Here is a 26056-nt window from a genome sequence, read left to right on the forward strand (position 1 = left end):
CCAAAATTAAAACCTCAAAAAGCATGATATTTTGTGAGTAATTTATCTTCCAAAGAAGCAAAAGCTCGTTTGTAACTGTAAATAATGAAAATATAGTAGAAAAAAAAGGCTTTGGACTAAAATAATTCTTGTCCAAAAAGGGCCATTCTGGTAAGGCTATAACTTTGCTTTTTTGACGAAAGTTAAAACCTCAAAAAGCCTAATATTTTGTGAATAAATTATTTTCCAAAGAAGCAAAACGTCCTTTATAACTATAAATAAAGAAAATAAAGTAGAAAAAACAAGGCTTTGGAGTAAAAAATTTCTTGTCCAAAAAGGGTCATTTTGGTAAGGCTATAACCTTGCGTTTTTGACAAAAACTAAAACCACAAAAAGCCTAATATTTTGTGAATAAATCATCTTCCAAAGAAGCAAAAGCTCGTTTATAACTGTAAATAAAGAAAATAAAGTAGAAAAAACACGGCTTTAAAGTAGAAAAAACAAGGCTTTGGAGTTAAAAATTCTTGTCCAAAAAGGGTTATTTTGGTAAGGCTATAACCTTGCTTTTTTGACGAAAATTAAAACCTCAAAAAGCCTGATATTTTGTGAATAAATCATCTTCCCAAGAAGCAAAACGTCCTTTATAACTGTAAATAAAGAAAATAGAGTAGAAAAATCAAGGCTTTAGAGTAAAAAATTCTTGTCTAGAAAGGGTCATTTTGGTAAGGCTATAACCTTGCTTTTTTGACGAAAACTAATACCTCAAAAAGCATGATATTTTGTGAATAAATCATCTTCCCAAGAAGCAAAACGTCCTTTATAACTGTAAATAAAGAAAATAGAGTAGAAAAAACAAGGCTTTGAAATAATAAAATTCTTGTCCAAAAAGGGCCATTCTGGTAAGGCTATAACTTTGCTTTTTTGACGAAAGTTAAAACCTCAAAAAGCCTAATATTTTGTGAATAAATTATTTTCCAAAGAAGCAAAACGTCCTTTATAACTATAAATAAAGAAAATAAAGTAGAAAAAACAAGGCTTTGGAGTAAAAAATTTCTTGTCCAAAAAGGGTCATTTTGGTAAGGCTATAACCTTGCGTTTTTGACAAAAACTAAAACCACAAAAAGCCTAATATTTTGTGAATAAATCATCTTCCAAAGAAGCAAAAGCTCGTTTATAACTGTAAATAAAGAAAATAAAGTAGAAAAAACACGGCTTTAAAGTAGAAAAAACAAGGCTTTGGAGTTAAAAATTCTTGTCCAAAAAGGGTTATTTTGGTAAGGCTATAACCTTGCTTTTTTGACGAAAATTAAAACCTCAAAAAGCCTGATATTTTGTGAATAAATCATCTTCCCAAGAAGCAAAACGTCCTTTATAACTGTAAATAAAGAAAATAGAGTAGAAAAATCAAGGCTTTAGAGTAAAAAATTCTTGTCTAGAAAGGGTCATTTTGGTAAGGCTATAACCTTGCTTTTTTGACGAAAACTAATACCTCAAAAAGCATGATATTTTGTGAATAAATCATCTTCCCAAGAAGCAAAACGTCCTTTATAACTGTAAATAAAGAAAATAGAGTAGAAAAAACAAGGCTTTGAAATAATAAAATTCTTGTCCAAAAAGGGTCATTTTGGTAAGGCTATAACCTTGCTTTTTTGACGAAAATTAAAACCACAAAAAGCCTAATATTTTGAGAATAAATTATCTTCCAAAGAAGTAAAACGTCCTTTATAACTGTAAATAAAGAAAATAGAGTAGAAAAACAAGGCATTGGACTAAAAAAATTCTTCTCCAAAAAGGGTCATTTTGGTAAGGCTATAACCTTGCTTTTATGAATAAAATTAAAACCTCAAAAAACCTAATATTTTGTGAATAAATCATCTTCCAAAGAAGCAAAAGCTCGTTTATAACTGTAAATAAAGAAAATAGAGTAGTAAAAACAAAGCTTTGGACAAAAAATTCTTGTAAAAAAATGGTCATTTTGGAAAGGCTATAACCTTGCTTTTTTGACGAAAATTAAAACCTCAAAAAGTCTGATATTTTCTGAATAAATCATCTTCCAAAGAAGCAAAACGTCCTTTATAACTGTAAATAAAGAAAATAGAGTAGAAAAAGCAAGGCTTTGGACTGGAAAAATTCTTGTCCAAAATTGGTCATTTTGGTATAACCTTGCTTTTTTGACAAAAATTAAAACCTCAAAAAGCCTACTATTTTGTGATTAAATCATTTTCAAAAAAAGCAAAAGCTCGTTTATAGCAGTAAATAAAGAAATTAGAGTAGAAAAAACAAGGCTTTGGACTAAAATAATTCTTGTCTAAAAACGGTCATTTTCGTAAGGCTATAACCTTGCTTTTTTGACCAAAATTAAAACCTCAAAAAGCATGATATTTTGTGAGTAATTTATCTTCCAAAGAAGCAAAAGCTCGTTTGTAACTGTAAATAATGAAAATATAGTAGAAAAAAAAGGCTTTGGACTAAAAAAATTCTTGTCCAAAAAGGGCCATTCTGGTAAGGCTATAACTTTGCTTTTTTGACGAAAGTTAAAACCTCAAAAAGCCTAATATTTTGTGAATAAATTATTTTCCAAAGAAGCAAAACGTCCTTTATAACTATAAATAAAGAAAATAAAGTAGAAAAAACAAGGCTTTGGAGTAAAAAATTTCTTGTCCAAAAAGGGTCATTTTGGTAAGGCTATAACCTTGCGTTTTTGACAAAAACTAAAACCACAAAAAGCCTAATATTTTGTGAATAAATCATCTTCCAAAGAAGCAAAAGCTCGTTTATAACTGTAAATAAAGAAAATAAAGTAGAAAAAACACGGCTTTAAAGTAGAAAAAACAAGGCTTTGGAGTTAAAAATTCTTGTCCAAAAAGGGTTATTTTGGTAAGGCTATAACCTTGCTTTTTTGACGAAAATTAAAACCTCAAAAAGCCTGATATTTTGTGAATAAATCATCTTCCCAAGAAGCAAAACGTCCTTTTAACTGTAAATAAAGAAAATAGAGTAGAAAAATCAAGGCTTTAGAGTAAAAAATTCTTGTCTAGAAAGGGTCATTTTGGTAAGGCTATAACCTTGCTTTTTTGACGAAAACTAATACCTCAAAAAGCATGATATTTTGTGAATAAATCATCTTCCCAAGAAGCAAAACGTCCTTTATAACTGTAAATAAAGAAAATAGAGTAGAAAAAACAAGGCTTTGAAATAATAAAATTCTTGTCCAAAAAGGGTCATTTTTGTAAGGCTATAACCTTGCTTTTTTGACGAAAATTAAAACCACAAAAAGCCTAATATTTTGAGAATAAATTATCTTCCAAAGAAGTAAAACGTCCTTTATAACTGTAAATAAAGAAAATAGAGTAGAAAAACAAGGCATTGGACTAAAAAAATTCTTCTCCAAAAAGGGTCATTTTGGTAAGGCTATAACCTTGCTTTTTTGACGAAAATTAAAACAACAAAAAGCCTAATATTTTGTGAATAAATCATCTTCCAAAGAGGCAAAACGTCCTTTATAACTGAAAATAAAGAAAATAAAGTAGAAAAAACAAGGCATTGGACTAAAAAAATTCTTGTCCAAAAAGGGTCGTTTTGGTAAGGCTATAACCTTGCTTTTTTCACGAAAATTAAAACAACAAAAAGCCTAATATTTTGTGAATAAATCATCTTCCAAAGAAGCAAAACGTCCTTTATAACTGTAAATAAAGAAAATAAAGTAGAAAAAAGGAAGGCTTTGGAATAAAAAATTCTAGTCCAAAAAGGGTCATTTTCGTAAGGCTATAACCTTGCTTTTTTGAAGAAAATTAAAACCTCAAAAAGTCTAATATTTTTTGAATAAATCATCTTCAAAAGAAGCAAAACGTCCTTTATAACTGTAAATAAAGAAAATAGAGTAGAAAAAGCAAGGCTTTGGACTGGAAAAATTCTTGTCCAAAATTGGTCATATTGATAACGCTATAACCTTGCTTTTATGAATAAAATTAAAACCTCAAAAAACCTAATATTTTGTGAATAAATCATCTTCCAAAGAAGCAAAAGCTCGTTTATAACTGTAAATAAAGAAAATAGAGTAGTAAAAACAAAGCTTTGGACAAAAAATTCTTGTAAAAAAATGGTCATTTTGGAAAGGCTATAACCTTGCTTTTTTGACGAAAATTAAAACCTCAAAAAGTCTGATATTTTCTGAATAAATCATCTTCCAAAGAAGCAAAACGTCCTTTATAACTGTAAATAAAGAAAATAGAGTAGAAAAAGCAAGGCTTTGGACTAAAAAAATTCTTGTCCAAAACTGGTCATTTTGGTATAACCTTGCTTTTTTGACAAAAATTAAAACCTCAAAAAGCCTGATATTTTGTGAAAAAATTATCTTCAAAAGAAGCAAAACGTCCTTTATAACTGTACATAAAGAAAATAGAGTAGAAAAAACAAGGTTTTGGTGTAAAAAAATTCTTGTCCAGAAAGGGTCATTTTGGAAAGGCTATAACCTTGCTTTTTTGACGAAAATTAAAACCTCAAAAAGCCTGATATTTTGTGAATAAAACATCTTACAAAGAAGCAAAAGCTCGTTTATAACTGTAAATAAAGAAAATAGAGTAGAAAAAACAAGGCTTTGGACTAAAAAAGTTCTTGTCCAAAAAGGGTCATTCTGGTAAGGCTATAACCTTGCTTTTTTGACGAAAACTAAAACCTCAAAATGCCTAATATTTTGTGAATAAATCATCTTCCAAAGAAGCAAAACGTCCTTTATAACTGTAAATAAAGAAAATAAAGTAGAAAAAAGAAGGCTTTGGAGTAAAAAATTCTTGTCCAGAAAGGGTCATTTTGGTAAGGCTATAACCTTGCTTTTTTGACGAAAACTAAAATCTCAAAAAGCCTGATATTTTCTGAATAAATCATCTTCCCAAGAAGCAAAAGCTCGTTTATAACTGTAAATAAAGAAAATAGAGTAGAAAAAACAAGGCTTTGGACTAAAAAAGTTCTTGTCCAAAAAGGGTCATTCTGGTAAGGCTAAAACCTTGCTTTTTTGACGAAAATTAAAACCTCAAAAAGCCTGATATTTTGTGAAAAAATTATCTTCGAAAGAAGTAAAACGTCCTTTATAACTGTAAATAAAGAAAATATAGTAGAAAAAACAAGGCTTTGGAATAAAAAAATTCTTGTCCAAAAAGGGTTATTTTGGTAAGGCTATAACCTTGCTTTTTTGACGAAAATTAAAACCTCAAAATGCCTAATATTTTGTGAATAAATCGTCTTCCAAAGAAGCAAAACGTCCTTTATAACTGTAAATAAAGAAAATAAAGTAGAAAAAAGAAGGCTTTGGAGTAAAAAATTCTTGTCCAGAAAGGGTCATTTTGGTAAGGCTATAACCTTGCTTTTTTGACGAAAACTAAAATCTCAAAAAGCCTAATATTTTGTGAATAAATCATCTTCCAAAGAAGCAAAACGTCCTTTATAACTGTAAATAAAGAAAATAAAGTAGAAAAAACAAGGCATTGGACTAAAAAAATTCTTGTTCAAAAAAGGTCATTTTGGTAAGGCTATAACCTTGCTTTTTTGACGAAAATTAAAACCTCAAAAAGCCTGATATTTTGTGAATAAATCATCTTCCCAAGAAGCAAAACGTCCTTTATAACTGTAAATAAAGAAAATAGACTAGAAAAAACAAGGTTTTGGCGCAAAAAAATTCTTGTCCAGAAAGGGTCATTTTGGTAAGGCTATAACCTTGCTTTTTTGACGAAAATTAAAACCTCAAAAAGCCTGATATTTTGTGAGTAAATCATCTTTCCAAGAAGCAAAACGTCCTCTATAACTGTAAATAAAGAAAATAGAGTAGAAAAAACAAGGCTTTGGAGTAAAAAAATTCTTGTCCAAAAAGGGTCATTTTGGTAAGGCTATAGCCTTGCTTTTTTGACGAAAATTAAAGCCACAAAAAGCCTAATATTTTGAGAATAAATTATCTTCCAAAGAAGTAAAACGTCCTTTATAACTGTAAAGAAAGAAAATAGAGTAGAAAAAACAAGGCTTTGGAGTAAAAAATTCTTGTCCAGAAAGGGTCATTTTGGTAAGGCTATAACCTTGTATTTTTGACGAAAACTAAAACCTCAAAAAGCCTGATATTTTGTGAATAAATCATCTTCCCAAGAAGCAAAACGTCCTTTATAACTGTAAATAAAGAAAATAGAGTAGAAAAAACAAGGCTTTGAAGTAATAAAATTCTTTTCCAAAAAGGGTCATTTTGGTAAGGCTATAGCCTTGCTTTTTTGACGAAAATTAAAACCACAAAAAGCGTAATATTTTGAGAATAAATTATCTTCCAAAGAAGTAAAACGTCCTTTATAACTGTAAATAAAGAAAATAGAGTAGAAAAAACAAGGCTTTGGACTAAAAAAATTCTTTTCCAAAAAGGGTCATTTTGGTAAGGCTATAACCTTGCTTTTTTGACGAAAATTAAAACAACAAAAAGCCTAATATTTTGTGAATAAATCATCTTCCAAAGAAGCAAAACGTCCTTTATAACTGTAAATAAAGAAAATAAAGTAGAAAAAACAAGGCTTTGGAGTAAAAAATTCTTGTCCAGAAAGGGTCATTTTGGTAAGGCTATAACCTTGCTTTTTTGACGAAAATTAAAACCTCAAAAAGCCTAATATTTTGTGAATAAATCATCTTCCAAAGAAGCAAAACGTCCTTTATAACTGTAAATAAAGAAAATAGAGTAGAAAAAACAAAGTTTTGGTGTAAAAAAATTCTTGTCCAGAAAGGGTCATTTTGGTAAGGCTATAACCTTGCTTTTTTGACGAAAATTAAAACCTCAAAAAGCCTAATATTTTGTGAATAAATCATCTTCCAAAGAAGCAAAACGTCCTTTATAACTGTAAATAAAGAAAATAAAGTAGAAAAAACAAGGCTTTGGAGTAAAAAATTCTTGTCCAGAAAGGGTCATTTTGGTAAGGCTATAACCTTGCTTTTTTGACGAAAATTAAAACCTCAAAAAGCCTAATATTTTGTGAATAAATCATCTTCCAAAGAAGCAAAACGTCCTTTATAACTGTAAATAAAGAAAATAAAGTAGAAAAAACAAGGTTTTGGTGCAAAAAAATTCTTGTCCAGAAAGGGTCATTTTGGTAAGGCTATAACCTTGCTTTTTTGACGAAAATTAAAACCTCAAAAAGCCTGATATTTTGTGAGTAAATCATCTTTCCAAGAAGCAAAACGTCCTCTATAACTGTAAATAAAGAAAATAGAGTAGAAAAAACAAGGCTTTGGAGTAAAAAAATTCTTGTCCAAAAAGGGTCATTTTGGTAAGGCTATAGCCTTGCTTTTTTGACGAAAATTAAAGCCACAAAAAGCCTAATATTTTGAGAATAAATTATCTTCCAAAGAAGTAAAACGTCCTTTATAACTGTAAAGAAAGAAAATAGAGTAGAAAAAACAAGGCTTTGGAGTAAAAAATTCTTGTCCAGAAAGGGTCATTTTGGTAAGGCTATAACCTTGTATTTTTGACGAAAACTAAAACCTCAAAAAGCCTGATATTTTGTGAATAAATCATCTTCCCAAGAAGCAAAACGTCCTTTATAACTGTAAATAAAGAAAATAGAGTAGAAAAAACAAGGCTTTGAAGTAATAAAATTCTTTTCCAAAAAGGGTCATTTTGGTAAGGCTATAGCCTTGCTTTTTTGACGAAAATTAAAACCACAAAAAGCGTAATATTTTGAGAATAAATTATCTTCCAAAGAAGTAAAACGTCCTTTATAACTGTAAATAAAGAAAATAGAGTAGAAAAAACAAGGCTTTGGACTAAAAAAATTCTTTTCCAAAAAGGGTCATTTTGGTAAGGCTATAACCTTGCTTTTTTGACGAAAATTAAAACAACAAAAAGCCTAATATTTTGTGAATAAATCATCTTCCAAAGAAGCAAAACGTCCTTTATAACTGTAAATAAAGAAAATAAAGTAGAAAAAACAAGGCTTTGGAGTAAAAAATTCTTGTCCAGAAAGGGTCATTTTGGTAAGGCTATAACCTTGCTTTTTTGACGAAAATTAAAACCTCAAAAAGCCTAATATTTTGTGAATAAATCATCTTCCAAAGAAGCAAAACGTCCTTTATAACTGTAAATAAAGAAAATAGAGTAGAAAAAACAAAGTTTTGGTGTAAAAAAATTCTTGTCCAGAAAGGGTCATTTTGGTAAGGCTATAACCTTGCTTTTTTGACGAAAATTAAAACCTCAAAAAGCCTAATATTTTGTGAATAAATCATCTTCCAAAGAAGCAAAACGTCCTTTATAACTGTAAATAAAGAAAATAAAGTAGAAAAAACAAGGCTTTGGAGGAAAAAATTCTTGTCCAGAAAGGGTCATTTTGGTAAGGCTATAACCTTGCTTTTTTGACGAAAATTAAAACCTCAAAAAGCCTAATATTTTGTGAATAAATCATCTTCCAAAGAAGCAAAACGTCCTTTATAACTGTAAATAAAGAAAATAAAGTAGAAAAAACAAGGCTTTGGAGTAAAAAATTCTTGTCCGAAATAGGTCATTTTGGTAAGGCTATAACCTTGCTTTTTTGACGAAAATTAAAACCTCAAAAAGCCTGATATTTTGTGAAAAAATTATCTTCCAAAGAAGTAAAACGTCTTTTATAACTGTAAATAAAGAAAATATAGTAGAAAAAACAAGGCTTTGGAATAAAAAAATTCTTGTCCAAAAAGGGTTATTTTGGTAAGGCTATAACCTTGCTTTTTTGACGAAAATTAAAACCTCAAAATGCTTAATATTTTGTGAATAAATCATCTTCCAAAGAAGCAAAACGTCCTTTATAACTGTAAATAAAGAAAATAAAGTAGAAGAAACAAGGCTTTGGAGTAAAAAATTCTTGTCCAGAAAGGGTCATTTTGGTAAGGCTATAACCTTGCTTTTTTGACGAAAACTAAAACCTCAAAAAGCCTGATATTTTGTGAATAAATCATCTTCCCAAGAAGCAAAACGTCCTTTATAACTGTAAATAAAGAAAATAGAGTAGAAAAAACAAGGCTTTGAAGTAATAAAATTCTTTTCCAAAAAGGGTCATTTTGGTAAGGCTATAACCTTGCTTTTTTGACGAAAATTAAAACAACAAAAAGCCTAATATTTTGTGAATAAATCATCTTCCAAAGAAGCAAAACGTCCTTTATAACTGTAAAAAAAGAAAATAAAGTAAAAAAAAACAAGGCTTTGGAGTAAAAAATTCTTGTCCAGAAAGGGTCATTTTGGTAAGGCTATAACCTTGCTTTTTTGACGAAAATTAAAACCTCAAAAAGCCTAATATTTTGTGAATAAATAATCTTCCCAAGAAGCAAAACGTCCTTTATAACTGTAAATAAAGAAAATAAAGTAGAAAAAACAAGGCTTTGGAGTAAAAAATTCTTGTCCAGAAAGGGTCATTTTGGTAAGGCTATAACCTTGCTTTTTTGACGAAAATTAAAACCACAAAAAGCCTAATATTTTGTGAATAAATCATCTTCCAAAGAAGCAAAACGTCCTTTATAACTGTAAATTAAGAAAATAAAGTAGAAAAAACAAGGCTTTGGAGTAAAAAATTCTTGTCCAGAAAGGGTCATTTTGGTAAGGCTATAACCTTGCTTTTTTGACGAAAATTTAAACCTCAAAAAGCCTGATATTATGTGAATAAATCATCTTCCCAAGAAGCAAAACGTCCTTTATAACTGTAAATAAAGAAAATAGGGTACGAAAAACAAGGTTTTGGTGTAAAAAAATTCTTGTCCAGAAAGGGTCATTTTGGTAAGGCTATAACCTTGCTTTTTTGACGAAAACTAAAACCTCAAAAAGCCTGATATTTTGTGAATAAATCATCTTCCCAAGAAGCAAAACGTCCTCTATAACTGTAAATAAAGAAAATAGAGTAGAAAAAACAAGGCTTTGGACTAAGAAAAATCTTGTCCAAAAACGGTCATTCTGGTAAGGCTATAACCTTGCTTTTTTGACGAAAACTAAAACCTCAAAAAGCCTAATATTTTGTGAATAAATTTTCTTCCAAAGAAGCAAAACCTTGTTTATAACTGTAAATAAAGAAAATAGAGTAGAAAAAACAAGGCATTGGACTAAAAAAATTCTTGTTCAAAAAAGGTCATTTTGGTAAGGCTATAACCTTGCTTTTTTGACGAAAATTAAAACCTCAAAAAGCCTGATATTTTGTGAATAAATCATCTTCCCAAGAAGCAAAACGTCCTTTATAACTGTAAATAAAGAAAATAGACTAGAAAAAACAAGGTTTTGGCGCAAAAAAATTCTTGTCCAGAAAGGGTCATTTTGGTAAGGCTATAACCTTGCTTTTTTGACGAAAATTAAAACCTCAAAAAGCCTGATATTTTGTGAGTAAATCATCTTTCCAAGAAGCAAAACGTCCTCTATAACTGTAAATAAAGAAAATAGAGTAGAAAAAACAAGGCTTTGGAGTAAAAAAATTCTTGTCCAAAAAGGGTCATTTTGGTAAGGCTATAGCCTTGCTTTTTTGACGAAAATTAAAGCCACAAAAAGCCTAATATTTTGAGAATAAATTATCTTCCAAAGAAGTAAAACGTCCTTTATAACTGTAAAGAAAGAAAATAGAGTAGAAAAAACAAGGCTTTGGAGTAAAAAATTCTTGTCCAGAAAGGGTCATTTTGGTAAGGCTATAACCTTGTATTTTTGACGAAAACTAAAACCTCAAAAAGCCTGATATTTTGTGAATAAATCATCTTCCCAAGAAGCAAAACGTCCTTTATAACTGTAAATAAAGAAAATAGAGTAGAAAAAACAAGGCTTTGAAGTAATAAAATTCTTTTCCAAAAAGGGTCATTTTGGTAAGGCTATAGCCTTGCTTTTTTGACGAAAATTAAAACCACAAAAAGCGTAATATTTTGAGAATAAATTATCTTCCAAAGAAGTAAAACGTCCTTTATAACTGTAAATAAAGAAAATAGAGTAGAAAAAACAAGGCTTTGGACTAAAAAAATTCTTTTCCAAAAAGGGTCATTTTGGTAAGGCTATAACCTTGCTTTTTTGACGAAAATTAAAACAACAAAAAGCCTAATATTTTGTGAATAAATCATCTTCCAAAGAAGCAAAACGTCCTTTATAACTGTAAATAAAGAAAATAAAGTAGAAAAAACAAGGCTTTGGAGTAAAAAATTCTTGTCCAGAAAGGGTCATTTTGGTAAGGCTATAACCTTGCTTTTTTGACGAAAATTAAAACCTCAAAAAGCCTAATATTTTGTGAATAAATCATCTTCCAAAGAAGCAAAACGTCCTTTATAACTGTAAATAAAGAAAATAGAGTAGAAAAAACAAAGTTTTGGTGTAAAAAAATTCTTGTCCAGAAAGGGTCATTTTGGTAAGGCTATAACCTTGCTTTTTTGACGAAAATTAAAACCTCAAAAAGCCTAATATTTTGTGAATAAATCATCTTCCAAAGAAGCAAAACGTCCTTTATAACTGTAAATAAAGAAAATAAAGTAGAAAAAACAAGGCTTTGGAGTAAAAAATTCTTGTCCAGAAAGGGTCATTTTGGTAAGGCTATAACCTTGCTTTTTTGACGAAAATTAAAACCTCAAAAAGCCTAATATTTTGTGAATAAATCATCTTCCAAAGAAGCAAAACGTCCTTTATAACTGTAAATAAAGAAAATAAAGTAGAAAAAACAAGGTTTTGGTGCAAAAAAATTCTTGTCCAGAAAGGGTCATTTTGGTAAGGCTATAACCTTGCTTTTTTGACGAAAATTAAAACCTCAAAAAGCCTGATATTTTGTGAGTAAATCATCTTTCCAAGAAGCAAAACGTCCTCTATAACTGTAAATAAAGAAAATAGAGTAGAAAAAACAAGGCTTTGGAGTAAAAAAATTCTTGTCCAAAAAGGGTCATTTTGGTAAGGCTATAGCCTTGCTTTTTTGACGAAAATTAAAGCCACAAAAAGCCTAATATTTTGAGAATAAATTATCTTCCAAAGAAGTAAAACGTCCTTTATAACTGTAAAGAAAGAAAATAGAGTAGAAAAAACAAGGCTTTGGAGTAAAAAATTCTTGTCCAGAAAGGGTCATTTTGGTAAGGCTATAACCTTGTATTTTTGACGAAAACTAAAACCTCAAAAAGCCTGATATTTTGTGAATAAATCATCTTCCCAAGAAGCAAAACGTCCTTTATAACTGTAAATAAAGAAAATAGAGTAGAAAAAACAAGGCTTTGAAGTAATAAAATTCTTTTCCAAAAAGGGTCATTTTGGTAAGGCTATAGCCTTGCTTTTTTGACGAAAATTAAAACCACAAAAAGCGTAATATTTTGAGAATAAATTATCTTCCAAAGAAGTAAAACGTCCTTTATAACTGTAAATAAAGAAAATAGAGTAGAAAAAACAAGGCTTTGGACTAAAAAAATTCTTTTCCAAAAAGGGTCATTTTGGTAAGGCTATAACCTTGCTTTTTTGACGAAAATTAAAACAACAAAAAGCCTAATATTTTGTGAATAAATCATCTTCCAAAGAAGCAAAACGTCCTTTATAACTGTAAATAAAGAAAATAAAGTAGAAAAAACAAGGCTTTGGAGTAAAAAATTCTTGTCCAGAAAGGGTCATTTTGGTAAGGCTATAACCTTGCTTTTTTGACGAAAATTAAAACCTCAAAAAGCCTAATATTTTGTGAATAAATCATCTTCCAAAGAAGCAAAACGTCCTTTATAACTGTAAATAAAGAAAATAGAGTAGAAAAAACAAAGTTTTGGTGTAAAAAAATTCTTGTCCAGAAAGGGTCATTTTGGTAAGGCTATAACCTTGCTTTTTTGACGAAAATTAAAACCTCAAAAAGCCTAATATTTTGTGAATAAATCATCTTCCAAAGAAGCAAAACGTCCTTTATAACTGTAAATAAAGAAAATAAAGTAGAAAAAACAAGGCTTTGGAGGAAAAAATTCTTGTCCAGAAAGGGTCATTTTGGTAAGGCTATAACCTTGCTTTTTTGACGAAAATTAAAACCTCAAAAAGCCTAATATTTTGTGAATAAATCATCTTCCAAAGAAGCAAAACGTCCTTTATAACTGTAAATAAAGAAAATAAAGTAGAAAAAACAAGGCTTTGGAGTAAAAAATTCTTGTCCGAAATAGGTCATTTTGGTAAGGCTATAACCTTGCTTTTTTGACGAAAATTAAAACCTCAAAAAGCCTGATATTTTGTGAAAAAATTATCTTCCAAAGAAGTAAAACGTCTTTTATAACTGTAAATAAAGAAAATATAGTAGAAAAAACAAGGCTTTGGAATAAAAAAATTCTTGTCCAAAAAGGGTTATTTTGGTAAGGCTATAACCTTGCTTTTTTGACGAAAATTAAAACCTCAAAATGCTTAATATTTTGTGAATAAATCATCTTCCAAAGAAGCAAAACGTCCTTTATAACTGTAAATAAAGAAAATAAAGTAGAAGAAACAAGGCTTTGGAGTAAAAAATTCTTGTCCAGAAAGGGTCATTTTGGTAAGGCTATAACCTTGCTTTTTTGACGAAAACTAAAACCTCAAAAAGCCTGATATTTTGTGAATAAATCATCTTCCCAAGAAGCAAAACGTCCTTTATAACTGTAAATAAAGAAAATAGAGTAGAAAAAACAAGGCTTTGAAGTAATAAAATTCTTTTCCAAAAAGGGTCATTTTGGTAAGGCTATAACCTTGCTTTTTTGACGAAAATTAAAACAACAAAAAGCCTAATATTTTGTGAATAAATCATCTTCCAAAGAAGCAAAACGTCCTTTATAACTGTAAAAAAAGAAAATAAAGTAAAAAAAAACAAGGCTTTGGAGTAAAAAATTCTTGTCCAGAAAGGGTCATTTTGGTAAGGCTATAACCTTGCTTTTTTGACGAAAATTAAAACCTCAAAAAGCCTAATATTTTGTGAATAAATAATCTTCCCAAGAAGCAAAACGTCCTTTATAACTGTAAATAAAGAAAATAAAGTAGAAAAAACAAGGCTTTGGAGTAAAAAATTCTTGTCCAGAAAGGGTCATTTTGGTAAGGCTATAACCTTGCTTTTTTGACGAAAATTAAAACCACAAAAAGCCTAATATTTTGTGAATAAATCATCTTCCAAAGAAGCAAAACGTCCTTTATAACTGTAAATTAAGAAAATAAAGTAGAAAAAACAAGGCTTTGGAGTAAAAAATTCTTGTCCAGAAAGGGTCATTTTGGTAAGGCTATAACCTTGCTTTTTTGACGAAAATTTAAACCTCAAAAAGCCTGATATTATGTGAATAAATCATCTTCCCAAGAAGCAAAACGTCCTTTATAACTGTAAATAAAGAAAATAGGGTACGAAAAACAAGGTTTTGGTGTAAAAAAATTCTTGTCCAGAAAGGGTCATTTTGGTAAGGCTATAACCTTGCTTTTTTGACGAAAACTAAAACCTCAAAAAGCCTGATATTTTGTGAATAAATCATCTTCCCAAGAAGCAAAACGTCCTCTATAACTGTAAATAAAGAAAATAGAGTAGAAAAAACAAGGCTTTGGACTAAGAAAAATCTTGTCCAAAAACGGTCATTCTGGTAAGGCTATAACCTTGCTTTTTTGACGAAAACTAAAACCTCAAAAAGCCTAATATTTTGTGAATAAATTTTCTTCCAAAGAAGCAAAACCTTGTTTATAACTGTAAATAAAGAAAATAGAGTAGAAAAAACAAGGCTTTGGACTAAAAAATCTTGTCCAAAAATGGTCATTTTGGTAAGGCTATAGGTTTGCCATTTTGAGGAAAATTAGAACCTCCAAAAAACCAAATATTTTACGAATAACTCATCTTCCAGAGAAGCAAAACGTCCGTTAGCTCTGGAAATAAAAAAATATAGTAGTAAAAACAAGTCGTTCGACTAAAAAAATTCTTGTCCAAAAATGGTCAATTTGGTAAGGCTATAGCCTTGTTTTTTTGACGAAAATTAGGACCTCCAAAAAACCAACTGTTTTGTGAATAAATCAACTTCGATGGATGGAGAATGTCGTAGAACAGAAAAAACCAAGGTTTCTGACTAAAAAATCTCGTTGAAAAACGGTTATGATGGTAAGGCTACGCATAAGCTTGCTTTTTTGACGAACATTGGAACTCCAAAAAACTTTAATTCTGGAAGATATATTGCCTTTGATTGCTGGAAAAGCATCGTAATATCCGTTACGTTAATAGAAACAAATTGTACATAAGTGAGCAAAATTGCTCTCTCATCTAACAGAGTGATGGATGTAGTTGGTGTCTTTTATTGGAATTAAAATAAAAACATGGAGCATTATCTTGATGTGCGGTTGTATAATCTACTAAAAAAGAATTCTTGCTTTTTTCCAATAACAATTTTATGACCATGATTGCAAATGTTTGTTGTAATTAGATCACCAAAAAATTCCATTGAACACAATCAAAGATCAGTATTGTATGTAGCAAAATATTCATTAGTGGTTTTTATAGAGCGCAAGTAGACGATAAGTTAAATGATGCAAAATTTATTGAAAATCAACATAAACATCCACAAAACTGCGTAATTCGACGTTGTTGCCCATAGCATAGATGTTCAACTAGACAACAGCCTTCATCCACTTTGTAGAAACTCTAGTTTACAGCCCCATCTTCGTCACAAAGGCTTCTGCTGAATAACATCTGCTTTGGAAGTATGACAATGTTCTCTTGGCTGATAGAGTATGAACTCCTCTGTTAATATGGCATTGTTTACTTTTTATAAATATATTGTGTTGGGTTTTCGTAGCTTGTCATCCCTTTTCCACCGATTCCACAAGTCCCTATGCCAACCTAGAAGAAAACCGAACTTTGAATCTCATAGCGGAATAAAAAGTAAAAGCTATAGGACTTAGGAGAGGCACTGTAGCTGAAATAACGCATTTTTCCTTCTTACAAAAAGATGAAACGTAATGACTGTCCTTCTGAGCACGCTGTAGCATAAACTCTTAGGTCTCCGCTTACTTATAAACAAAATTCCGCACGGACAACTCACTTTTGTTTGGGTAAGGAAACTAAATAAACTGCGCGTAAGGTGTAGTGCATTAAATGAACATGCCAGCGCGGGGAAGAGGAAAACGAACATTTTTCCTGTGTTTGCAAAGCGGAGGAACGTACTGATAAGTTTCCTTTAAGCTCTGGTCAAACGAACTGATCATTTCACTGGGCAACACTCAACATTTGCAAACTTGCTCAGCTCTGCTCAGCATGCTGCTCAGTACAGGGGGGTCAAATGAACTTTCGCACAAAAGTGCCCACGCAATGAGAAATGAAAATTTCGCACAAAACGATTGCAAATCAAAAGGTCTTCTAAATGTTGTCAAAATTGCGAGCTTTCATGACGCAATTAAATGGTTTTAGTGAGCACAAAACTCGTGAGCACAAAAGGTATTCTTGGTGCAAAGCCTGCGCCGCTGTAAATGGCGCAGGCAATTGTAATTATTGTGGTTTTTACTTAATATAAAAAAGAAAAATGCGTAAGTTCCCTGATAATTCACCCTATAATCTTTCAACATCACGTCAATAGCTAAATTTCAAAGTTAATCGTATCATAGTTCAATTTCTACTTTATTTTGGTATGGTGAATTGCTCAGTGGTCTCAGGCCTAGGAGCATGGAAATGGGTCCGTGTAGGCTATCAGCTTGGCAAGACTTCGCGGAAAACACAACTGGATTTGAACATAACAAATGAGTGACTACTCCGCAGTTAAAAAATTGTATATAAATAAACAAGTTTGTTTAAATCAGAGACTTTTTAATCCAATTTGCAAAATATATTGAAACAAAAAAATTTGGAGCACAGAAAGGAACCGGATTTCTCTTCGGGTAAATTCTTTTGATAATAAAAATACTGGTATATTTTCAAACTTGCATCATCTCTGGCATAAACAAAGGCAACCAATAACTAGAAAGTGTATCTTATTTTTAGCTTCAAAATATCACAAGATTTGTCGGCTCTCGGTCGGTATTAAGGGAACTTGTGTGAGGTATTATTCATTGACCATTTAGGCAAGTCAACAGTTGTTTTTACTTCTTATAGGCTTAAACGACGTTTATTTGTTTATTGTGCTTCCTTGTCAAGCAATAAAATCCGTTTGCGATGTGTACATTCCAAGGGATCAAGGCAACTCTCTTCCCCTTACATAGTTCCTAGTACTGTCATATATTCATAAACAAAGGTACAATAGAGCTTAAACTACTTCCGCGAAGTCAAACGATTTTCAGTATACGCTTACATTGGCTGTTGATAATTTCAAACGGGCAGTGGGAATACAGATTAAAGGCTTTTAATTCATTTATAAAATATTGGTGGATAAAACTTTTAACTTACGCTTTTTTCTTTTTTATCACAAAGTTCTGTTTGATTAACGTTTCATTAAATTACAATGTGAGGCTTGAAATTATCGATGAACATATATACCTTTCCTGTTGATGCTTCTGGCGATGCGAAAATGCTTTTTTTGATAAGACCTTTCAACTTTCCTTTGCCCTAATAAAATAAAACGTTGTGTCATGTTGTGAAATCATTTTAAAGTTTAACGAAAACAGATCTAAAGTTTCAAGGTAAAAACGAAAAATCATCAGAAATATGCAATTCGATGTAGAGATTCTACGAGAAGTTGAGCTCTTTTGTGAAGTCATTTTAAAGTTTAACAAAAGCAGATCTATAGTTTCAAGGTAAAACTTCAAAATCACTAAAAATAAGTAATTCGATATAGAAATTCTACGGAGAAATTGGGCTCTTATAGTTTTATTGCGTTAAAGAATGTGCGAAAAGTATATTTTTTATGGATCTATTTTCAATTAAGTACTACAGAGGTTAAGAGATTTCAGCAGGACACAAAAAATTAGATAAAGCTAAAGCATTTCAGCATTTTTTGAAAAAATTAATGTTTAGAGATAATGAAAATGTAATTTAAGCTGATTATTCATAGCAGGAAAGGGCGAGCCGGGGAGCCTCTGCAGGAATAATCGGAACAAAAGAGGCAGGGCGCTGCCCTCAAATTTCTTCAGTTTTGTTACAAGACTATCCATACACTGTGTGAATAAAGAAAAGGTCACGATAGCAGGCTGCTCGACGGACTCCAAGGAGTTCTTGCGGCGAAAAATCGATGAAAATGTAGCAAATAAGAAACACCAGAATGCGACGAGAATGAGCAGCAACAAATACACGCAAATCAGTGAAGGCTAATATTTCGCCTCGGCATACGGGGCTTCATCACTTTTGATCTGTCTTTCTTATCCATACACTGTCTTTCATCACTTGTCCATATACTGTCTTTCTCTATCTTGACCTCTATCTCCATCTTGCATACTTAAATATTTTCACCCCGATCGACTAAGACTCGATGGATGAGCAAAAACGCAATCAAACTAGGGATATCTATATTGGGGTGGCTGATGATCAAGTATGGAGAATCACGTTTAGAGTTAGAAATAAAACGTTAGGACTGTCCTTTTTTGCCCATCAAAGCTTGTTAATCCCCTGCTAAACGGCATCGAACACTCTGCAACAGATCTGTTGACAGTAGCTTTAATTTTTAACGATCTATATGGTCGATGTCGAGAAGACAAACCTTTGTAGGTCCTTTGACAAACTGCTGCCAATTTGACTTTTCTCGTTCTCTCTGTTCTTCGATTTCCTAGTAGAAGAAATCGCTAGTATCATAAAATATAAAAGTAACATAAATCTTTACTCTTGTTAAATTATGGAGAAAACATTAGAATGAAGTATCAATTTTTAAAACTGCCATCTTTTCATGATTCGAATGCATACCTTGAATCTTTGCTGTTTCTTTAAAAGTTTTTTCTTTCGCTGTTCTCTCCGTTTTTCTTGGTCCTCTCTAGAAAGAAAATTATCCTTGAAAATTTACTGACACACCTATAGCTACAAATATTGCTTGCTACATTTGTAATGAATTACACATCTTTAAACAATTTTAACTGTGTACACTTCAAAGACGTTTCGAAGCAATGCCTTTTTCACGACATTATCAATCATATCTTGTTTAATGACGATCAAACTTCCATTTTATTTCAATCTGTTTCAAAATAGTATGCAAAAATTGACTCTATTCCACATACTTTTGTCAAAATAACGTTATCAAAGCATCGTCAAATAAATTATATACAAAGATTTAGGTTATAAAAATCCAGTCCCTGTTTCATATCGCATATTCCCGCAACTTAAAGTTACTGTTTCTGGCAATGGTTACAAAACCTAGTTTAACCATGCAAATAGCATCTTTACATGCAATACACTAACGCATACAATAATTTTGTGTTATCGGCTGGATCAAGCGTCCAAGACTTAGACACACTTCAAAACCAGTTAGGTAGAGCATCGATTATCCTGCTATAAAAACTTTAATTAGACTTATAATCTTCTTTCCTTAGTGTAAACGATTTCATTTTATTAAGAAGGGAGCAATACTTTATGACGAAAACTTCCAATTTAGCTGCTTTGATTTTCCACAGTCTTAATCCAGATCCAATATGAATCCAACAAAATGCATACACGACTTTCTATGACTTAGTTCACAGCAATAAAAAGTGCATAAAAGCAAACACTGAATTGACAAGACAGCTGAATTGACGCAAGCTCCTACACAAGCTTTCATTGTATTGTCATAATAAACCAAGCAGGTGAAGTTTGTACACGAATTTAAATACTGCAGTAAACATATTTTTCTTGGCTTGACCTGGCCTCTGGATAACCGAAAATAAGAAGAACAAAAACTTTTGAAAAAGCAATATTTGTGACAACGATCAAACTTTCCGTTAACTCTCATAACATATTGACAAAACAATATCTTAGAAAATTTTCGCTTCGTTACATAACACATTTCGATGCGAGAAACGCATTTTCAGAAGGTAATGTTTTAAGGCATTCTACCTAAATAAGCAAGCCGGGTTACCATGTACAATAAGGAGCAAATAGGCCGGTTAAACGATTTTACTTGCAAATTTAAGAGCAAATAGGCTTATTATAAGATCGATAACTGATTATGTAATAAAATGATAAATGCATTAGGACGGCTTCCTTTCCGATTAGAAACTATTTACGTTGTAGCCTGGACACGAAAAGATCTTCTTAGGTCAAAGTCGAGTCTCGTGAAGACCATTGTTTGGGTAGAGGTTTGTCTTAAACCATCGTTGCCTTGGTTACACGATCAGTAAACCAATATGAAAAAACGAAACATATAACAACTTGTTTATAAGCAAAAGACCAGGCCACATATTTGTGGAAATAAAATTTTCTCACAGTCATTTAAAAGGATTCTATTTTTTAGACAGCTGATTAGCGAAAAATCAGGTCAAATTTTATTGAAATTTATGTGCTTGGTTGTCCTGTAGTCAACCTATACTGCTAGTTCCCATAATACTTAGCATCAAATAGTTTATATTCTATACCAAAACAGAGTCGTCCACAACGACAAAATCAGTTGAAAAACTACGTGTTAAATTATCACAATAAATTCCACGCCACTCGTGGCAGACTGGAGATTTCTAAGATCATATGGCATTCCTATTTGAGCAAAAAAGATAAGAGAAAATAAAGAGGTTTTCCATTTAACGAAGACAGATAAAGGACATAAATGTGCACAAGCATATGCTGAGTTTTTCAGATAACATTTTCAAAATTAAAAATCTAAAAACAGATCTTCATTGGATCATCAATTACCACTGTATCAAAAGAAAATTTGCAAAGACAAAATGGCTTTGACGGCAAATTACTGCGGAGTACACACCTGCTTAGTCGGTTTTTGTCTTTTGGTTTGGTCGAGACATCATCTTCTTGCGGACTTTCAGCTGCACTCGCATCAGCGACCGCTGCTCTTTTGGGCAAATTAAACATTGCCTCAAAGTCGATATCAGCATCATCTGAAGTTCGTTTCAACGACTCTTCACCGGTTGCCTAAATAAAAACAGAAAATATCAAGTAGGCGTGACATAAGGCTAGCGTTATGTTTCGCAAGAATCATTTTATGTGAAAATCCTGGAAAGGGTAAAAAATATGTAGACTTAATGGTATAATGTGAAACATTGATCAACTGCCAGACTTGTTTCCTTTGCTATCATCAAGCATATCGAATCGAAACTGTCACAAAAATGGTGGTAGATTGTCAAAAAAATGGCTGACAGTAGGCTGGACATGCATGGGTTTTGACGCAAGCTCCTACCTTCCCCCTTCCTCTCCCCCAACCTCCCTCCCCCAAACCAAGCGGAATGAACTCTATTGCGATTAATGATCCTGCGGTATGAACGGAATTTTCGATAAAGCGTCACATGTTGTAAGAAAAAGATTGGTCTGTCTTGAACTAGGTAGGTCAAGCTTGGTCACCATGCATTGTACTACGAAAAAGTTCTTTAATAAATATCGTCTATTGATGCATCTTTGTTTCACTAAATTGAAAACGCGTATTAAGCTGAATAATTGTTTTTACAAAGCTTCATACCGTTGACGGTTCGGGCTCCTCAAAAATATCCTGTTGAATTCCAGCTGTTGATGGTTGTTCTGGCCTAAAGATCGAGAAAGTCGGGCATAAGAAATCAAATGAAGGAGAAAAGTTATCTGTTGCAGATAAAAGCATAGATTGAACTGGTCACTTTCATACATTAACACTTCAGGCTGTCTTTAATCAGTTCTTCATTCTATGCTCCTTTTAAAAAATCGAAATCCCAATAAACGGGAGGAGGCTAACGATAAACGGATGCCAGAAGAATTCTCGAGAAAAGGGGGTCAATATGTTAAGGGATTTAAAAAAAATTCCCAAAGTAAAAGATTATAGCTTCAGGATGCAGAAAATTCCTTTTCCTTTCCTTAAAGAATATTTTCTTCACTCCCCAAACTCCGAAAACTAGTAAATTAAGGATCCTAAAGAGCCCCAGAAGTGAAAACTTGAAGGGCTTAAAAAAATTCCTCCGTTTATCAAGCAGCTAAGAAAACTGGCACTACATACAATGATTGTGCCTCACATTTAAAATCAACCCATTCCTCGTCGCCAACAGTAAAATATGAGAATAATTTTGCAAAAGCATTTTGACTTAGTAACTGTTAAATCTTTTCACAAAAGCCTCTAATTCACTCTTACAACTTACAGAAAATTAACTTTCTGAGGAAGCGACAGGCCTGTAAAACAAATTTGTAAGTTTTGTTAAACCAGATAACTAAACGGTTTTATCACAGTGGATTTAAGTGATCCGTTTGCACGCCTGGTAGAAGCAATGTCTGGATGCAGTTTGATCTCATCAAATGAATATTCTTCTGACTTAAATTCCACACTTCTATTGAGCCTTGGATGAGCCCTTTGAAAGAACAAACTAATATTTGATTAACCTGTTAAATAATCAACAAAGGAAAACGAAAACCCTCTTTAACCAAATTCGATTCTCCGCTTGCATCATTCCTTTATTACTTGCTTTTAAAAATGCAGATAATAGCCACATCAACAGAATATTACCTGTTGCAACATAAGGAATACCTATCACATTTTCAAGCCGACCAGGATATGCTTAAACAGAGCTACATACAAAATATTTTTTCCGACATTTATAAGAGAGCTATTGTTTGTATGTTTCTTAATGATAAATGACTGTTTAACAAACATGAAACTTAAAACCTAACATAAATATCAAGGAGATGGAAACCACCAAGGCAAAAGGAATTGAAAAGTTTTCAAGTTCAAAGCATTAATTTCTTGATATTGCAAAATATATTTCATATATATAATCTTAGAAATGTTTTTGGTCTGTCAAAACTGAAAACTACCGTCATTTTTCAAGTTTTTTTGGTAGGATTATCTATCTGCTGGATCGTATAAAGAGTAATACCTAATACTATATAAAAAGATGAAAAATTGTGACAACTGCTAAAATATCTGAATCAGCTTTGATCTTAATCGTGTTATATAACTGTGGATCAAATCATGATGAAATGTCTTGTTTTTCACCAACAGATGGTACACAAAACCTAATTGCACCTTATTATATAGCAATGATTCACAATATTTTTTCAAATTAGGTTAAGAAACATTAAGAAAATCAAAAGCTAATTTTCTCCTTCAATCTACTTACTCCTACATATGGATTAATGGATGTTACAAAATATTGACATCAAACCAGTACCAGGTCCAGTGAATGTTAGAAGTGAATGATCTTGCTTGGCACCCACCTTTCTAAAACTTTATTTTCTTCTTCATCGCTTTCATGTAACTCTTTTTCTTGGAATGCACGTTTTGTTTGTTGAGATTTTGATTCCTTTTTCTATGGATACAAATGGATTTGTCATTTAAATCTTTTACAAAAATTTGCATTTTCTTTTTGACACATAAATCAATGCCTTTGAAAATTTGTCATGTGTACTTTACCAGCTAAGGGCCATTGTAAGTTCAACAAAGCTAGTTTTGCATAAGAAACTAAGATATCCTTCCTTGGAGATCAACAAAATTGTTGGAAAGAAGAAAAATACCAATACTGATTCAAATGCAGCATAGGTTTCTTACCTTATTGCTCATAGAAAGCAGATCCAGCGTCAAATTGATTACTTCCTGTATGAAACAAAACAAACATAAAAATAACAAACTTGCTTGAAATAAATAAACAGCACACTGAGATTAAGAACATATTCTATTAGAAACATCAATTTCAAAAGGATCCCTTTGTGGGTTCTACAGAGATCTACAACAATGTCTTAGTGGAGTTTTACAGAATCCTGGAACCGGATTGTTTGTTGTTTGCAGGTTCTATCAACTTGGAAAGAGGTATTGCTATTATCTAAACTTAATCAATATCAAAACATTTTCCTTGACACTTGTATGGTTTAGAGCTTAATAGAGGATCGATTTATAGAACACTTTTTTACAAACTGCCAGATTAAGGAGCAAATCTTAATAAAATCACTACAACTGTTTCATGAAATTCTAGCCTTTGTATAAAAATCTACATCCTTACAGCCTTAGAAAAGATAGGTATCCTGTCGCTGTGTACAAAGAAGCCAGCAATTATTTTTCTGACAGAATTTGCCTAAAACCTGTAACCTTCGCGGTCAATAAAAACTAGGGACCCTCAGTACAGAAGCGCCATGGACTGGAAATTTCATTTGTTTGTTGTGACAAAAATATGAGAGATGTGGTGCACTTTTCATTGTCAGGTCTGTCAAAGTCAACAGAATGGAGGCATCATAAACAGAATGGTTACAAGTTATAAATGACCTTTCTTATTCTGCTTTTTAGTGACCCTTCTCTGTATTTGTCTCAGGGCACTGGGGCAAAACCCCCATCAGTTAAGCTTTGCAAAGCCTTGCACTATCAAAAACTTGAAAATCTAGGTCAGGAGAACAAAAAGAACTATTATAGGGCATATTCAGCTTCATGGCAGTTGTGGTCTTTTTACCTTATTCTGGCCCTTAAGAGGACTTCACTACCAGTTCCACAGAGGGCACTTCTACAACAAGGTTTGTTTTTAAAGGCATGTGCCCTTTTGATTCTAATGTCCCTGACCCTTCCTTGTGCTCACCAATGGGACTAACAAATTTTTTAACCAAGAGCTAGTTCTTTCATAATATGGCTTTTCATTTAGAATATACAGTTTATTTGCTGGTTTGGTTTAGGGTCTTTCTTGGAATTTCAGTAAATAGACTGTGTTCATAGACATTTTTCTTATAGCTTCAAGATAGGAGAACAGACCCCTGATATTAAAAAAAACTGTGGAAAAATTGACAGAGCAGAGCAGTCTACATTTCTTCCACTCAAAGTGCAAATACATTCAAAACCAAAGATACAATATGAAATAATTTAGGCATGATAAGCAAGTTAATTGGCATACCTCTAGATCACCTTTTAATTTCACCAGCTCATCATTATCCTCATCTATCATTAAAGCAGCTTCAACCTAAACAAAAATTGAAACTATAAATAGGTACATGATAAAGTTATAAAAATTGTGTTGAATACAAATGGGCCACAGAGCTAGCTTTCTACAAATTTGATTTTGGGCCATCACCTTGTTAAATATGTATCTGCTGAATCCAAGATACAATTTTCTCTCAAGTCTAACAATCTGAAATTGCATGTTTTGGTTGCAGCTTCAAAAGTATATATTATTGGGTAGTGAAAAAGGGCTTTGAAAAAAGCAAGCAATTTATAACATATTGGCTAAATGTTATTGGGTAGCCTAAATGTTAACTTTAGTCAATTACTGACGATTTTTGCAAATTATGGGTTTTATCTTGTGTTTATACAGTTGGAAGTAAGGGGTAAATTTGAAGTAAGAAAATGTTTTCGAAACAATATCTAGTCTAAGTCGGAACTAAACTTATAAAAAAACTTGGGGAATCATGAGAAAGAGATTTTAAGAATCCATCTTAGAATTTTAAGATAAGATAAGGTGCAATAAAACATAGACCAGATGTCTTATTCAATGTTTCCACTAATTCAAAATAGCTCATTCAACAGATTGGTCTTTTACGAAGGTAACTTAGGGAATAATTAGGATATGTGCGTTATTCCTGTATTCTGGCTCCTGATTTACCGCTTCATTTAAAACTATAAAACATTAACTTTCATTTGTGCGAGTACCTGTTTTAGTTGGGCCTGGTAAGTCTCTAAATTGGACTGAAGTTCAGATTGACTCTCCATCTTCTTGAGGCTGGATTTTTATGACTTTCGACAACTTTCCACTTGTAATTTGTCAAAGTCAGACCGAGAATTGATTGAGTATATAAAATAGATTGAAGTGGATTAATATCCCACCATGCCGTGCTCGTTTTCCAGGTGTTGTTGGTGTTGATCCGGGTTGATTTTTTTGTAGCGGGGTCTTTACCGAAGAAGTGTGATGAAGAGAAAAGAACTTCGTTTATGCTTTCTGCTTCATCATCAAAATTGAAAGACCTCTATTATCTAACTATCTAACTAACTACGTGCTGAAATATATATCCTAAAGTTAAGTACATCATAACTTATACTATAACGAGGTTAATACTCACAAGGAGAATCTTCCGATTTCATTTTTGCAGGGGTGCAAAGATTTGTGGCTAGAATATGAACAAGAAAGCATAGGAGCATACTTGAGGGGCTAGGGGGCTAGCGAGCCCCACTGAAAAAC

General features: G+C 31.8%; 1 protein-coding gene across 1 annotated transcript; it reads right to left on the minus strand.

The window, feature by feature from the left end:
- Positions 1 to 15287: 15287 nt before the first annotated feature.
- LOC135690060 (survival of motor neuron-related-splicing factor 30) lies at positions 15288 to 25688 on the minus strand. The gene is made up of 10 exons (XM_065207511.2): positions 25531 to 25688; positions 24779 to 24844; positions 23458 to 23502; positions 23127 to 23218; positions 21412 to 21475; positions 20704 to 20870; positions 18729 to 18795; positions 18529 to 18594; positions 17373 to 17441; positions 15288 to 15746 (listed from the first exon to the last, which is right to left on the minus strand). The coding sequence occupies exons 1-10, from the start codon at positions 25588 to 25590 to the stop codon at positions 15666 to 15668; spliced, it is 777 nt and encodes a 258-aa protein (XP_065063583.2). The 5' UTR covers positions 25591 to 25688; the 3' UTR covers positions 15288 to 15665.
- Between the last annotated feature and the right edge of the window lie 368 nt (positions 25689 to 26056).

Source organism: Rhopilema esculentum, chromosome 5 (genome assembly GCF_057945365.1).
Source record: "Rhopilema esculentum isolate cy_ngs chromosome 5, ASM5794536v1, whole genome shotgun sequence".
In the NCBI taxonomy this organism is placed as follows: Eukaryota; Metazoa; Cnidaria; class Scyphozoa; order Rhizostomeae; family Rhizostomatidae; genus Rhopilema; species Rhopilema esculentum.